Here is an 18153-nt window from a genome sequence, read left to right on the forward strand (position 1 = left end):
AAAAGATAAACTCTTAAAAACAAATAAAACCCTCACATCTTATTAGGTCCTCGAGCATTTAGTTTTTGCCAGGAATCATCACAAGTTAGATCCAGGGAGCACTACTAATTTTATTTATTTATTTTATTTTAGCGTATTATGGGGGTACGAGTGTTAAGGTTACGTATATTGCCCATGCCCCTCTCCCCCCTTGAGTCAGAGCCTCAAGCGTGACCATCCCCCAAACGTTGCACATCTCATTCATTGTGTTTGTATATACCTATCCCTGCCTCCCCCCTCCCACCTGCCCAACACCCAATAAATGTTATTCCTATATGTCCACTTAGGTGTTGATCCGTTAATACCAATTTGCTGGTGAGTACATGTGGTGCTTGTTTTTCCATTCTTGAGATACTTCACTTTGTAGAATGGGTTCCAGCTCTATCCAGGAAAATACAAGAGGTGCTCTATCACCATTGTTTCTTAAAGCTGAATAGTACTCCATGGTATACATATGCCACATTTTATTAATCCACTCATGAATTGATGGGCACTTGGGTTGTTTCCACAACTTTGCAATTGTGAATTGTGCTGCTAAATTTCAGTATTAAGAAGGATAAATACCAACCACACCATAACACAATTAAACTGACTACTAAAGATACACTCAAATGCATGTCTACAGTAGCATCTGAGTGTTTAGCGTAGTATATTGTAAGTTCTCTATTTCCTGAATACTCTGGCTTTTTTACATGCAAAATGCATTGCTATTTGGGTGTTTGATCTTTAAGCTGAGGCCCTTTTTCATTTGGAGAAAAAGGCTAATTTGAAAAATACTAGGCATCCAGAGGACATACAAAAAATGTGCTGTGACTGATAAAAATATTTTTTTAAGTAATCATAGATGTATTTTTTTCAAACTAACACATATCCTCTATCCTTCTTCAGTCCTGTTTGCTCAGCTGGATGTCCACAGGGTCCAATTTTCCCTCCAATTGCCCTTGCACACTAATATAATTGCTGCTCATGTGGGTAATTGGTCAGCCTAGAGCAGCATTTGTATGCATTTGTTCACCTACAGTATCTGGCAGCTTCTCAAATGATTTTGCAGTCTTATAATACTATTGTGTATTTTTAGGTTTTGTCTGTTTATAACATGGCTAAGTAGAAGTGAATCTGTAAGGATGCTATATTTTACATGTTCAAAAGCTGGCCTATAGAGATATAAATTTTCAAGCAGCTAATGTTTCTCTCACATATTAAATATAGAATAAATGAGAGTCTCAAACGCACATTGCTGTGCCCTACCTTCCTTTAATGCTTTCCTCCCCAAACAGAGCCAAAATAACTGGATTCAAACAAATGTTAGCTAAAAAAAGAGTGACAAGCAGTTTGACTTAATAATGCCCCTGTTTATAAAGCAGTAAAAATTATTAATTTTATTAAATCTTGTTCTTGGGCACATTTTTAATATTCTGTTTGACAAAATGGGAAGTACATGTAAAATACTTCAAGTGAATCCCAAAGTATGATTTTTTTTATTGAGGAAAAAGCACTTGTGTCAATTGTTTGAGTTGCAAGCTGAACTAGCCACTCTTTTATGGAACATTTTATACATTAAAAGAATGACTGATGTACCATGGTTTTTTGGAATTGAGTATTTGGCAAACATCTTATCAAAAATGAGTGAAGGTAACCTGTCCACTTCAATGAAGACCACTGACAGTATGTGGTTGCCAATGATAAAATTTAAGCTTTCAAGTGAAAATTAGATTCAGAAAAATGTAATGTCACCCTGAACTTAACCGTTTTACAATACTTACTTTTCTGACAAGATCAGTTGTGATATTAATGAACTTTATTTATTTTCTAATTTTATTTTATTTTGTATGACTAAGAGAACTTCCCACAGTGAAAAAGAGACCAACAGGTTTTAATGTAAGAATATGAAAGTTTTTTAGTATTGTGTCTGATTCCACATTACAACTAAACTTTAAGAAACCATCACTTGTTGAGTTTCTGTGTAGTATCAAAGAATATCCACAATTACGTGAAAAGACTATTAAAATACTCCTTCCTTTTCCAACTACATTATTTGCATAAGACTAGATTTCTCCAGACACTTCAATTGAATAAAAATTCAACTGATTTACTACAGAAGCAGTATAAGATTCAACTTTCTTCTATGAAAACAGATTGAAAGAGCTTTGCAGAAATGTAAAATCGTGGATCTCTAAACAAAAATACATTATTTATGTTAACATGTAATGAGCATGTGTTTAAATAAACAAATAATCATTTAAATTTTTTTCAGTTTTAATTTCTAATACAGTAAATATGGATGAACATAACTTAACGTAAGCAAAAATTCTTTGGGGCCTACGATAATTTTTATGAGTGTAAAGGAGTCCTGAGACCAAAAAATTTGAGAATTGTTATATCATCACTAAGAAAGCACAGTTATTGTAAATGCTGCTTAAAATCACACACACACAAAAAGCTGCAAAGGAAACAAGATTAAAATTGTACAATCCTTGGAAATGTCAGAAGGTAATAACTTGCTTTGATTTACCAAATGCAGCAAAATTTATAGCTGTATTTGCAAATCTACCAGATCATTTATCTGTTAATCTAGAATATTTATCAAAATTACTTTCATGGTAATAAAAAATAAAGAATTTTAAAAATAAAGTTATGCTCCTATCTTTCAATCTCAGATCAGTTTCTACTCCTTCACTGTTTCTAAGGCCTACTTGTTGATTTGTCGTTTCAGAACTGACAATATTTTCACCAATTCATCATACTCACCAATTTTTACACTTCTCCTTTGTGACTTCTTATATATACAAGGAAAGCACTTAGTTTAGCACTTAGCACTTGTCAACAAAAAGCTACTAAATAATCTTAGAATGTAACTTCATAAAAGTAAAGGCATGAAGTCAATATTCCTAGATCTAAAATAGTGCCTTAATGTAAACTTAAAGTCTCTGCATTTTACTGTCTGTAAATTATTTCTCAATGCACTATAAATGTTAAATAAATTGGGCAATTGAATCTAGTCATCTGGGTTATATCTAAGATAAATGTTTAACTAAGAATGTCAATTTCAACTCTAGCATTTATACCTAATTCTTCTTGAATACTTAATTAATTTAGTAATTATGGTAGAATAATATCCTAAGGCTACTACTATTTATGAATAATCATCCAAATTGTATAAAACTAAAAAGAGTGGCCTATCACAATGGTATGCTAAGATCTAGAATTTGGGTTGATTTTAACAAATAGAGAGGTAGGGGGAGAAAAGCAGTCCCATGTTTTTGAAAAATATTTATTTAAAAATAAGATTTCTAAAAATACAGTACATAATACATTTCAAGAGAAGTAAAAATCCACAATTTAAATTAAAAACAATCTGCAAAGAAAACAGAAATATTACATGGATAAAACTAAATCACTAAAATAAATTAAAAATAACAACATCATTCTTAAGGTAGATACATGGTTTGTTTTTTGTTTTAAGAACTAGTGTAGACTTTTCATTTAAACAAGTATATCTCAGCTACATGGTTCCCACCAGTCATTTTCACACATTTTACTCCCTCTTCTCAACCTATTCTTACTTCTCTCAACTATTATTTTCCTTATTATCATTAGCACTAGAAATGTAAGTGAAGATTTTCTTTACATTTCTCTTCAGAGAACAGACAAGGTAAGCTAGTAGACAATACAGGAAAATAGCACTTACATTTACACATGATATGCACTGAACGAAAAAATGCCTGACAAATTTAAAAACAGGATCTTCCTATGGAACTTGGAACATACCACTATTAAGTCTTTTATTTTAGGGATCTAATGCTAGACATAATTTGAGGTTGACAAAATTTTAGGAGCCTCAAAATAACACAGATTTTTCTTGTTCATTAAACTTGCCAGTCAGATAAAAAAAAAAAAAAGACTAATTCCAGACATATAACGAGCTCATACTGCATGATCCATGTGCGCTCTGTCCTCCCAAGAGCCTATCTTTGTCCCACTATGTTAGAATTGCAACTCACTTGTCTGAATATCTCTGACTGTGGCAGAAATTTTTCCTTTTGCATCATTTAGTTGCTTTATTCTTATGTATGCTAAAGTGTTTTTTCTTTTTAATATTCATATCTGGGAGACAGCAAATAGTGGTGAATTCTCTACTACCCAATAACTTGAAAAATTACAGCATTTAGCCACATTAATTTGAATCATGCATAAACAAGCCAAATTACTCAGAATCAATACAGTGGCAACACAGTCTAGGGAATAATTGTTGACAGATTAGGGAGAGACATAATGTTGCTTCATCCCATTCCATTTTGCTTTCAAACAAATTTTGCTTTCACCTCTAATATGTTCATCTGGATTTCTAAATATCATTCCAATCATCTGAAGCCATATCAAGTTGCAGACTTGATTCTTTTTTTCCATTCAGAATTCACTGCAAAACCATATATCGTATCTACATTCAGCAAAAGACTGATTTTAGCTGATTGAAAATAATGCAAAACATTTTCAAATGTGATTGTCTACTTTTCCAATACATACACACTGCTACCTTCTTGCCAGAATGATTAACCATTTCAGCTGCAGTTTTAAAGACACTAAATGAGTGTTTTTAGAGCTTAGAGGGAAAAAATAGAGAACTAGAATAGTATACATAGCAGTATTACATTTAGATATTATATTTAAAGAGTGTTTTAAATTACAAGTACATTTAAAGGATGCTTTTCTCCATTTTTGTAAAATGAACCACTAAGCAAAATTAGTTTTTAAAATAATCTTATTCTGACTTTTTATGTAAAGTGAGTAACAATATCCAGACTTTTTTTTGTAAAGTTCAATATTCTATTAGCAGTTTTGCTTAAGTCAAGGTATATATGCATTTCCTCTTGGGAAAGTGTATGTATACATATATGTATGTGTGTGTGTGTGTATGTGTGTATGTATACATTTAAAGAACACACATATTTAATAAGTGTTCTTTCATTTTACTTTTTATTTGCAAAATAGACAAATAGCAGTACCATTCTGTAAAGCCACTAAGGATTATACACACACACACATACACATACACACACACACACACATGCTGAATTCTTGATTGGAAATCAGAATGGACACATAACCCTTCATTTAAGCATTCTGTTTCAATATTCATTAAAAGTGCCCAATAAGGTATATAGTTCATTTATAGAAATAAAGGTAGACTTCTTAGTTATCATTTTTTATTCATTGTTGCAGAAATAAAAAAACAAAAAACTTGCAAAAAGTACTTGAATTATCTTTTGTAACTTAAGCCTATTAAACTACCTTTAAAAGTAGCCAAGCTATATTAAAATACAAAATTAAAATTCATACTAACCTAACTAAAAAAAAGTCCCAAATGAGAGACATTTAAAACCCATTAAGGTGAGGCAGCAGCATGCAAAACTAAGATCTGTTAATCAAACTGTTCTTCATAACATTAGATTCAACTTTATAAACACAAAGATGTGAGAAGAAAACTCTCAGTCAACCAAAAAGAAAATTAACTCTTTGGTACAGGAATTAAAAATGTCACTCTAAAGTAAATAGCACCAGGATGTTTTAGTTGTTGAGGTTGTAAAACACTAACTTCAGGCACCAGTAGGTTAAAATATCATCCAATGCACAGTGGCAAGAACACAGAGCTTGCAATATGAAGACAAGCTTTCTCTTTAGTTAATTATTAGTTAACAAATAATTAAATCCGGCATTTAGTCAACAGGCAAGCAAAGTGACAAAAAAACTCACAACTTTTGTTGCTGCTATTTTGTCCACATCTTTGTTTATGTATAAAGCTATCAATACCAAAAAGGTAAGAGTGTTAAACTGTGGTAAGCACTACATTACATTACAGGTATTCAAAATGCCAATAAAAATGAAGACCTTCAAGATACCAAGAACTCCAAAATATCCTAAAAGTTAAATGATAGCCACTCTTATATAAAAGTTGTTGATTTTTTCCTCTGGTGACACATTTTTCTATTAACACTTAGTATCCTTTCTTCCAATAACAGACTTCCAGAAAAGGTCCCAGTTTTTTCAAACTTTTGGCAACCTATTCTTTTCTCCTCTCACATTAAATAGCTGCATTTTTCACATTATTCTTAATACTTGATGTTAACATATACTACACAATTATGATATTTAAAATTTTAAATAATTTCTGAAAGGCATATGACTGGCTAAAGAGAAATACCAATATAAATTCTTTAGATTAATTAACTCAAACTAAACACTTGCATGCATTAACAACTCTTCTGGTAAAATGGTATCAAAAGAGATAAAGCTAAAATGATTATAGCAATGAGATTTTCTGACATCATAGAAACTGTATTCAGTCAGCTCTGTTGCTGAGATGCTGATTATTCATGTGCCATCTAGCCTTCTCTCCACTTTAGTAAGTTTTTGGCTACTCACTACTCATTTGTACCTGTCCTCTTTGGTGGACAAAGGGGAAATAACATAATAATAAAAATATAATGATAATGTCCACATGTTCTGGTTAACAAAAAAATAAAAAAAAAAAAGAAAAAAAAAGAGAAAAAAATATAATGATAATGGAAAATATGAGTAACATCATTGACTTAAAAATTTTAAATACCATTGTTATTTCCGTTTCAAATTAGAATCAAAACATCTGAAGAACAGACAAAAATGTAATAAGTTTTGTTGTTAAAAACTGCACAATGATAATGAAAGAAGTCAGGGAAAAGAGACTTTCCTGAAATTAAACCATCATCATCCCAAAGTTAGCAGAAATGCTAAATATTAATTGATATATAGAATAACAACATTGGTTCAAAATACTTTAAGCAAGTTGATTCTAATACCTTCTCACATTCTACTATGGAATATTCTAGAATTCAATTGAGAATGGCTAAATAGAGAATATAATGAAACTGTAATTTATAAATTTTGAGGATTATTTCTAGAATAGAAGGTAACAAATGTGGGTACTAAATAATACACTCATTCATTAGTTAATTATACGGTTAATAATACTAGCAAGTAGAACCTACTAAACATACATGACTTATTAACTACACTTGCCAATACTTATATTTTTTAAAGCAATAGTAGTAGAACTAGGTGAAAAATCTAATACTTGTACCTATTAGTAAACTACTTAATGTTTGTACATGTAAACTTTATCAATTAGATTCTAGGTATATCTATGTATATTAGAGGTCATGTCAAAAGCTTATTTAATGAAGTTAATTACATGTTAATAAACTTGAGCTAGGTAATCTATTGATACATGAAGTATAAGAGAAGTAGTCAGAGACTAGAGAAAAGTCCAGCAAGAGGCTAGCAGCTCTGTTAATGAATATAATGCCATAGTAAACCAGAGCTGGACACATAGTAATTTTATAGCAATACATGTAAGAACAAACTGCCTCATGATCTAGCACACAGAAAATTTTGTGGCCATAATCTAAATTAGTTTATACTTCCTGGTTGAAAGTGTTATCCTAGCTTAAGTTTTCATGATTAGCATTCAAAATTAATATGCCCTTTTGAGCTAAACATATCTCCAACTAGTAACTTGCATGGAAGTCACTTGAAAGCCGGATAAAGAATAGTTATAATTAGCCACCACCCTTAGAGAAAAATACTTGTATACATTAGCAAAAATGCACCAATTTTAATCTTAATTCTGACGGAAGTTTTAACTCAGTTTTTACATTAAACTTTATGTATCTTATGTTGTCTACTTCATTACTATTAAAAATAAACTGCTTTCTTCTGAAAAAGAGGTTAATAATATGTTAACTACGATTTTAATAGCCATCTTTTAGGTTAACCACAAATATTTTTAATACAACTCTTCAGCAAAATGGTATTTTTATTATAATGGAACATCAGCTAACTTAATATTTGTAAACTGTAAGTCTGGGTTATAAAGTACCAACAGCTCTTTAACTGAATGCCTACTGTTTGGGATATTATGAACTCAGTCTTTTTGCCTACAATCTTGAGTCTATACTAAGCCCATATACATTTTTGTTTGTGGAAAACAACAACAAATACGATTGTTCAGGAATCGTAATTTATGGTACTTAGGTAAAAACCTTACATTTGCAGAAGCCAAATAAATGACTTCACTGATAAAAAATATCCTTTAGTTTTCTTAACATTTTGATTAAAATTAAGTGGAACATTTATAAAGAAATGCTTCAGTCCAACATATAGATTACATCAGTAATTTAGTTACTTAAATGGTTATCCAGAGTATACAATAAATTGGTTACTAAAGCTACAGATATAACTCTGGTCAAAAAGTTAAAAAAGAACAAAGAAAAGGAAAGGTACAGAAAGAATTATTTGTTCTTTTAAGGCAATAGAGCCAATTTAAAAAATCATTCCAAACTGAGATAAAAAAGCTAAACACATTTTTTTTAGATATTCATTAAAACACATAAGATACTTGGTTGCCATTGCAACAGTAAATTTCTGTGTTTTGTAATAAATTGATAATTCTAAAGTAACAGTTTTTCTAATTCTAAGGAACTGATTTGTCAAAATAAAGTTTAAAATAAAATACCTGAAATGGCTTATAGTAGTTTATCTTGATCTGATATAAATTAGTGATTGATAGCAAAAAATATGAGAAAATTCATAAATGAAATAGCACATTATTATGAACTAGAAATACCATAAACAGTGACATGTTCATTTTCATAAAATTTTACATTTTTTTACATATATTTCCCCTAAGTTTATACCTCTGACATGTTCAGAATTTGGCTATAGTATTTACTTAAGGGCTAGTACATTTGTAGAGTCAGTATAATTACGTCAATTAGCCAAAAGAGGGCGCAGAAAGAACACCAGAGTTTTCGCAATCCCTAGGAAACTGCCAGTTGGTTTCTCTCTAGTAATCTAACAGGAAGTACAAAACCCACAGTAGGGTTAGGTTTGCTAACTTGGGAATACTGAAACTTACCACATAAGTATATATAGATATACTTTAATATAGATTCTTATATAAATATATTGATATGTAGCATTTCTGCCATTTAAACAAAATAAGCATATGCTTTTCCAGTGTATTAGTTTGTAGTCCAATAACTTAGAGGAATTAGGTACAGAGGAATCAGGACCAGGAGGGTAAAGAGAAAGAAGGGAAGAGAATGTGCCCTAGTGGTGGTAAATCCAAGAAAAACAAAAACACTAATCTTCAAAGTGGGAATGAGACCTCCTAATACCTTTCAGCATAGCTACTGCCACCACATGATGTGTATATATGGCCACAAAGCTCTTTAGGGGGTCTTCACTTGGCTCTGCTCTTTTTTCAAGGTCTTTATTTGAAAGGAATGTACACAACATAAGGCATTCAACTGATATCTATCTACCCACATTATCTATCCATTACTTTGTTATAATAGTCTGTCACCAGGCCAAATTTGGTCAATTAGCTTGCACAAAATCCAACCCATTTGCCTGACATGAACATACTAATTTTGTGTTTCATTAAGCTTTATAAATATATTTCTTATATTAAATTTACTATGTCTCTTTCAGTACCAATAAATATGTTCATCTGCCACTTCTAAGTTTTTAAGTAATAAATATTAGAATTATAATTAGAATATGAAAAACATGATATTAACATCTCTGAGAAGAGCTTATTCTATTACTTCAGCATATTCTATAAGATATTTACAATTTTTGAAATAACTAACCACACTGTAGCCAATTGGCTGACAATGGTAACCTTCTGCTTTATTATTTTCCAGGTATGATTCCTCACTTTCAAAACTAACTAAAAGGAAAACATTAATATGGTTCAAGAACAGTAGACTCTTTCCATCTTCTCTTCAAGGGAAGGAATGTGAGCACATAAATGTTTTAAAAGTATATATGGGTTTTGCAGTTTTCTAATGGAAAAAAATTAAAAGCTGACTTTTTTCAAAGCATACTAAATGTCTTTTCATACAAATGGTCTATGCTTTCCAGGAGAATATCACTATTAACAATTTAAATTTGTATAAGGCTAATGATAAATATAGATCATTATATTTTCTTATTTTAAGGTCATTTTCTAACATTAGCTACTAATAAAAAGGTCTCTTGATGCAAATTATAGCTGGCCAATTAAAATTTAATTTCAATTTGGGTGATTACAAGTACATAAAAATTAGTGACTTATTTTTAGTAGGAGCTGCTTATAAATAAAATTTCACTATGAGTTGGCCAATATCTATTATATATAAACCTTTAGTGTATAATTTTAGATCTACTAGTAGATAAATAAAAGTAAAAAGTATATATTTTTTTCAAAAGCACAGTATTCCTCTTTATACTGTACATTATATATTATCTAGTTATACTAGCATTTTAAAAACATAGGCATTCTAATACAACTTCACTAGAAAAAGTAACTGTGGAATTATTGCAAATTCTCTACCCATTTTGCTCATTAACATCTTAGGGTAAAATAGAAATACATGCCCACCAGTCACAAATTCTCCTAGGAACAAATATTCTAATAACAATCAATAATTATAACAGTAAAGAGAAAAAAATGGGAAAATTAATGTGGAAAAAATTTTTAATGTTTCTTTTATAAGAAAGTAGGTAGTTGGTGTTTTATTTTAGCAGTGTTTTAATTCTGGTTTTGGTGAAGAGAAAAGAAGAAAACATCAGAAAGCTACTCCTAAGAAAACAGTGCCCTTTTATTGTTGTTCACTCCTATGCTGCTGCATTTTTAAAAATCTTGCAGCACATATAATAAAAGGAAATATTAAGTATTTTAAAATGTATTTGAAAAGTAAAATTTACATATATATAAGAAGGTGTATCAATTTTTGTAAAACTTGAAGAATTAAATTCAGACTTGGTTAGTACTGCTTAAAAGTGAAAATTTTAAATAAACATCTGAAATTTCCCACAAATTAAAATCTGTAACATTGTCAGTACTAAAAGAAATTATGTACAATTATTTCATCCCAATCACTGCCTTTTGAGTTTAATTACAAAAGCATTTAAAGAAATCCCTGTGGAAAGCTAATTTGAAAGTAAACATGCTTTAAAACTTAAATATACATCTTGTATGAGTCCCACAACAGGATCAAGATCACTATTAAAATAAAGCCTGGGGCACATTATGATGCCTAAGATTGGTGGGTGGATTTTAATTGACTTGAAGACTGTCATAGTTCTATTATCATAAAACCTGTAACGCATTTCCAGCATGGAGGACCCATCTGTGCCCACCATCCATCTGTTTAGACGTGATTGGCAAAGTGGTAGGGAACTCGCAGTGGTTGCCTCTGCCTGAAAGGAATGAACCACAGGATCTTCCAACGAGTGCCAAAAACTTCTGAGAAGGTCTGCTGCCATGGCTTTCGGGGCCTCGATCTACAGAAGACAGCATTATTAGTGAAAGACAGCACTCCCATGGTGCACTTCAGTCAGCTAAAACAATACAGGTTGGCTGGGGATCCATTACTGGACTCTGATGAATTGTGTCCCAGCATCACAAATACAGCTTTTCTTTCATTATGGCATGCAGCTGAGTTTTAACTCTGGATAGCAGATATTGTATCTGTGTCGTCAATCAACCTAGGGCAACTTTTGAAGCAGAGGAGAATCTCAGGATTAACAGAATGTGTGTCAACAACACAGTAGCAAATCTCTTTTGATGTACTTTCAGGACAAATAATTTAACTTACTTTAGTTAGACAAGGAATAAGAATGATCAGTACTTATTTTGTTCGAAAACTACCATGGCTGGAAGACCCCTACTGTAAGACTGGGGTATGCTTGTTTAGCTCAGGCTTCAGATAAGGAGCCAAGAAAAAGTCATCATTATTTTATATTTCCACTACATGCACATATTTCTGAAATAATGTCCAGTTGTTTCCATTTTTAAATAATACTATGCACTTCACTTTTATACTTACATTTCTTCACAACAGTTTGACATCTTTTCAATAGATGTTGTATCCTATTAAAAATAAAAAAAATCATACTCAGATGTAACAAAGTTATCAAGTCTTTATTTTATATCTATTTTATGATGTTTTAAATCCTATGCAAAGAATATTTTGAAGATTTAACAGTTTATATATGAGTATTAAGAATTGTAAATTATCTACATAAATTGCTAGAATTCCCTTGGAAAAAAGAATTGACATTACATTATGCCCCTCAAAATTATTCAAATACAAAACATAACAAAAAGTTTGAAAGTATCACTTCATTCAAATATAACCTTTTATTACACATGATTTCTCAGCAATTCTTTTAAAGTCTAGTATCTATTTTCAATTCAACTGTCAGTGAATATGCATTAAAAAATAAATACAAAAATGGCATGAAAGATGCTAATGAATAGAAAACTGCTGAGAGAATGCTACTGGTTCTGGATTTCTATGAACAACAAAATTCAACAAGGCAATCTATACATTTGCCATATTATAACCTCTATTGCTCTGAAAACTAAAGTTAAATGATTATTGTTCTTTTTTCAATAAAAGAAATCATTCTTTTCATAATACTACAATTTCTTAACTGTATGTTTTCTATAAGAAAAACAATTCAATAAACAGAAGATAGCTTCTAGAAATACTGATTTAGATTGACAAACTGTTATAATAAGTAATATCCAAAAATTCAAAACACAAATAATACAATCTTATTTTTAGATATACATTTATATTTTTAAATATACTTTCAAGCAGTACAAAAGAATATATTCTATCAAATATACAAAAGAGAAGTTTTCTTCTTCCTATCCCTTCACTTCACCTTAATAGCTTGCTCACAAATGATAGAAGGTATACTATGCTATTATTAAGCATTAGCATTACTATTCATGCAAATACTTGTGGCTGCAATTCAAACCCCAAGAACTTACTTGTCTGTAGGTTTTTCCAGTGATGCTAATAAACAGCACCTTTACTTTTAAAAACTCTATTTAGAGATGTTATATGAATAGCTCATATTAAATGCTCATTATGAATAGCTGAATAACTATAGCTAGCCCACATAAGGGAAAACACATCTATTTTTTAGATGACTAGCAACCAATAACAGAGTTTCATTTATAGATTTTCCAGGAATTTGTAAAGAAATTATAGATTAGTTACATGTTCTATTTACATTAGTTTTCCTAGCATGCTGTGAAATTCATGGTATCCAATGACAATTCTATTTATAATTAACATTTCTCAGCTCTGTTGCATAATTTCCTCAAAACAATGTTTTAGTTTATGAAAACAGTCTACAAACACATGAGAATATTGATTAGAGACTTAGAGGAAACTTGAGCCTGTAGTTCCACATCTGTAAATGAAGTGAATGAAGTCACTTTTAACAGTTTCTTACAGTCTGATAGTGACAGGTTGTTCCAAAGCAATTAGAACAGCTTGTGCAAAAGTACAAAAAACAAACAAACAAAAAAAGATGGAATAGAAGTCAAGATGTGCTATTAGGAAAAGTATTGAATTGCCTAAAATCACAGTCATGGATGACACTTAAAAACTTAAACCTATTTAGGATAAGAAAGGCAATTGCAAAGTCAGACTATTACCACTAGATAATATTAAGGGAAACTTTTACTCTGTAGAAATTTATAACTTGTTTATAACCTTGAGAAATTTATTTGTGGTATTAAAAGAATCAACTTTAAAGATTTCAGATTTATATTTAGCATGGAAAAAGCTTTTATTTTCAAGGTTTTTGACACTGTTCTAGAATCGGATTTAGGAAATACCTAGAGTACTACCTATTAAATGACCATAAGCAGATGGATATTCTTTTAACCACTTCGGTATGGCACTCACCGGCCGCAAAACCTTGCCCATAGCTGGCACTCATGGTCCGCACAATAGTTTGTGCTGTGCATTGACGACGAATCTGTTTTGTTCTTGTGTGATGAGGAAAGCTTGAAAGCTTGTTTTACTTTACAGGTAGCTTTACTTGTAATGTAAATCAGAATAGGTAACGTATACATATATGTTTTCATTGCATTATTTTTAAATGTTCACAATTTTATTTTGATAAATGAAAAATTAGAAAAGTCATATCATGGCTGTCAGCTAAAGTCGAGGGTCGGCTGTGCACCTTCATTTCACGGCTGTCGACTAAAGTCGCTGTGCGCGTTCATCTGTGGCTATTGACTATAGTCAACGCTGGAACCAAAGTAGTTAAAGGAAGTGATGTTTACTATCATTTCTGAACAGAATTTGTGAGGCTGGCCAAAATAGACTATTTTTTTCTCTAGAAATGGCAAACGTTCATCTCTCTGAAACTCAGCTATCCAGAATACTGACATAAGAAAAAAGTACAATTTGTATTTGAGTGGTCAAACATGTTATTCAATTTTTGCATTGGCACTTATACAACAAACTCAGCACAACACAAGTTATCATGTTAATCACATTCACAAGCAGGACAAAAAACGACATACTAGAAGAAGAAAGAGGTCACTACTGCCAGGAATACTGAAAACCACAAGCTATTCCCAAGTGCCAAATTAAGTTCAATATACCTACTTTGTTTTGTTTTAAAAAGCATAAAATATGGATTTTTTTTACAGAATACTCTAAAAATAATTAAAATATTTTGGTGCAGATAATTTCATTCACTACAAAAAAATGAAAACTTTTAATGCTCATCAAGAAAGGACCAACTGCTACCCTCAAGGAGTATAAATATAATTTATAAGTTCTTAGTTATATGTAAAACTTAGCTCTTCAGAAAAATATACTTTTCCAGGAATCATAACAAGTTTTTACTGTAGGTTGTCTATAATTAAGATATCTTATTGCTAGAGAAATATCTATATCTTCATTATAGTCAAATGATCAAAATACATATCTAAGACTTTCATCAGTCTGCATAACTGTAAGATATATGAGAATGCTTCACTATTTTAAAAACTAGAAGTTTAAGTATAAATTAAAAACAGCATGACTTATAGAAGTATAAGCCCTACCTATTTTATCAGCTAATACTTTCTTTTCTCCTGATGGCTGATCTTACCCTAAGAAATTATCTTTCAGGCTCAATCTAAACAATGTTCAACTATTTAAAAAATAAACTGTATTCTAATAATAAGATTTTGAGCCGGGCGTGGTGGCTCACGCCTGTAATCCTAGCACTTTGGGAGGCTGAGGCGGGCGGATTGCTCAAGGTCAGGAGTTCGAAACCAGCCTGAGCGAGACCCCGTCTCTACCAAAAATAGAAATAAATTAATTGACCAACTAAAAATATATATACAAAAAATTAGCTGGGCATGGTGGCGCGTGCCTGTAGTCCCAGCTACTCGGGAGGCTGAGCCAGTAGGATCGCTGAGCCCAGGAGATTGAGGTTGCTGTGAGCCAGGCTGACGCCACGGCACTCACTCTAGCCTGGGCAACAAAGTGAGACTCTGTCTCAAAAAAAAAAAAAAAAAAAAAAAAAAAAAAGATTTTGATGGAATGGGCATGGGGAAGTTCTTAACAGAAAGGGAGAGAGGAGTATTTATTGGCTGATATCTAAAAAGAAAAAAGGGTGGGAGAATAAAAAGCAAGAATTTATCACCAGAGGTTTCCTGTTAACAGACCTGAGAACCCAGTCTTCTTGGCAGCAATAGCTTGATGATACAATCCATCTAACTAACTCATTCTGCTTTGAGCTCATTTTTACCAAGCAACACTCTTTGCCACATATGTTGTCATAGAGGAGAAAGAATGTGCTCAAGAGTCCTTTGGCACACCTGACAATCATGCATAAGGGAATAAACAATCAATCTGTTACAACTATCTCTTTTGAGTCTGGAAGTAAGATCCATTTGCTTCTGGGCCTGATAAACCCTAGAAACAATTTCAAATGGAGTTACTAGACCTGCCAAACTGAAGACCTGATAAAGGAATATTCCACTAGACTCCTCAAAGACAGTTCAATCTAACTTCAATGATTGCAGTTTTTAGTCTTATTACAGGTCCTTTCGATGCTTCTAACTCTGCTGAACATAGCTACCTAATTCAATGACTCTATGTTAATTTAATCTACAGTTTAAAACACTATTCAGTACAAAAATCTACTCAAAATGGATGAAAGACTTAAATGTAAGACCTTAACCTATAAAACTACTAGAAGAAAACAAAAGAAAATGCTTCATAACATTGGACCACGCAAGGATTTTTTGGATAAGACATCAAAAGCAAAGGCAACAAAAGCAAAAAATAGGTAAATGGAATTATATCAAACTAAAAATCTTCTGCACAGCAAATGAAACAATCAGCAGAGTAAAGAGACAACCTATAGAAATGGGAGAAAATATTTGCAAATTATATATCTAACAAAGGGTTAACATCCAGAATATATAAGGAACTCAAACAACTTAATAGCAAGAGAACAAATAATCTGATTTAAAAAAATGAATAAAGACCTTAATAGACATAGACATTTTCTTCAAAGAAGACCTACAAATGGCCAACAGGTATATATAAAAAAATACTCAACATCATTCATCAACAAAGAAATGCAAATCAAAACCACAATGAGATATCACCTCACTCCAGTTAGAATGGCTATTATCAAAAAGACAAAAGATAAGCATTGGTAAGCATGTGGAGAAAAGGAAACCCTTACTGTTGGTGGAAATGTAAATTAGCATAGCCATTATGGAAAACAGTATGGAGGTTCCTCAAAAAATTAAAATAGAACTACTATATGATCCAGCAATCCAAGTACTGCATATATGGTTGACACTCCATATCCATGGGTTCTACATCCATAGATTCAACCAACTATGGATAGGAAATATTCAGGAAAAAAAATTTTTTTTAATTAAAATTATACAAAATATAGTATAGAAACTGATTATATAACATTTATATTATATTAGTTATTACAAATATTCTATAGGTGATTTAAAGTGTGGAGGAGGTTGTATATAGGTTATATGCAAATACTATGCCATTTAATGTAAGAGACATGAGCATCAGTGTATTTTGGTATCTGCAGAGGGTCCAAAAATCAATTCTCTGTGGATACTGAAGGACAACTATATATCTAAAGGAAATGAAATCAGTATGTAGTACTCCCATGTTTATTGCAGCACTATTCACAACAGACAACCTAAGTGTCCAACAACAGATGGATAAAGAAAATGTGGTATAGACACACAATGGAATACAATTCAATCATAAAAAAGAATGAAATCCTGTCATTTACAATAACACAGATGAACCTGGAGGACATTATATTATATGAAATAAGCCAGAAACAGAAAGACAAATATCAAATGTTCTTACTTCTATGTGGAATCTAAAAAAAAACTGATCTCATAAAAGTAGTGGATACCAGAGACTGGGGAGGGTAATGAAGAGTGGAGGATGGGAAGAGGTTGGTCAATGGGTACAAAGTTACAATTAGAAAGGAAGAATAAGTTGTGGTGTCCTATTGCACAGCAGGGTGACTATAGTCAACAATAAGGTATTGTATATCTCAAAATAGCTAGAAGAGAACATTCTGAATGTTTCTACCACAAAGAAAGGATAAATGGTTGAAGTAATGAATATGCTAATTACCCTGATTTGATCATTACACAATGTATACATGTATTGAAATATCACATTGTACCCCAAAGGTATGGACAATTATTGTGTGTCAATTAGAGGTAAAAAATAATTTATAATACACTATTCAAGAAAGTTTTTCACAATTAGAGATTATATACCTGTTTTATCCATTATTAATTTCTACTAATTCTAAGAAAGAGTTTCATTTGACTTCTTAGCACCTCTCACCCATATATGAACAGCAGCTCACTTAACTCTGAATTTAAATTTTTCCATAGCACCTAGCAGCACTAATTTGGCATGGACAGGAACAGCATGATTCCTTATTTCCAGGTGTTTTTGGGTTTTTTTTGCAATCCAAAGAGAAAAGTATCCTCTTAATCTTAGCACTCTCTCCTTTGAAGTCAGAACTCATACTTTTCCACATTTGAAATGAATGGTTCTTTAACTATCATTTCCATCAGAAGACCAGCAAGCTCTTTTATTAGTGACCTAAGTTCACAGAAATATTTAATCAACCATGGAACCAAAGAGAGAGAGCAGCAGATCTTACACTTGCAGCCACCGAAAATCTCTTTCCAAAATAATTCCC

At 31.5% G+C, this 18153-nt stretch overlaps 1 protein-coding gene across 1 annotated transcript in view; it reads right to left on the reverse strand.

Annotated features, from left to right (window-relative positions):
- Window positions 1-3296: 3296 nt before the first annotated feature.
- The window catches only part of ZDHHC21 (zDHHC palmitoyltransferase 21), a 70147-nt gene continuing 55290 nt past the window's right edge, over window positions 3297-18153 (reverse strand). The window contains exons 8-9 of the mRNA XM_012769643.3: window positions 11952-11995; window positions 3297-11406 (exon numbers count right to left, since the gene is read on the reverse strand). Coding sequence (XP_012625097.1) covers window positions 11274-11406; window positions 11952-11995 — 177 coding nt within the window. The 3' untranslated portion in view covers window positions 3297-11273. The remainder of the gene's footprint in view (window positions 11407-11951; window positions 11996-18153) is intronic.

The sequence above is a fragment of the Microcebus murinus genome, chromosome 12 (assembly GCF_040939455.1).
Source record: "Microcebus murinus isolate Inina chromosome 12, M.murinus_Inina_mat1.0, whole genome shotgun sequence".
In the NCBI taxonomy this organism is placed as follows: domain Eukaryota; kingdom Metazoa; phylum Chordata; class Mammalia; order Primates; family Cheirogaleidae; genus Microcebus; species Microcebus murinus.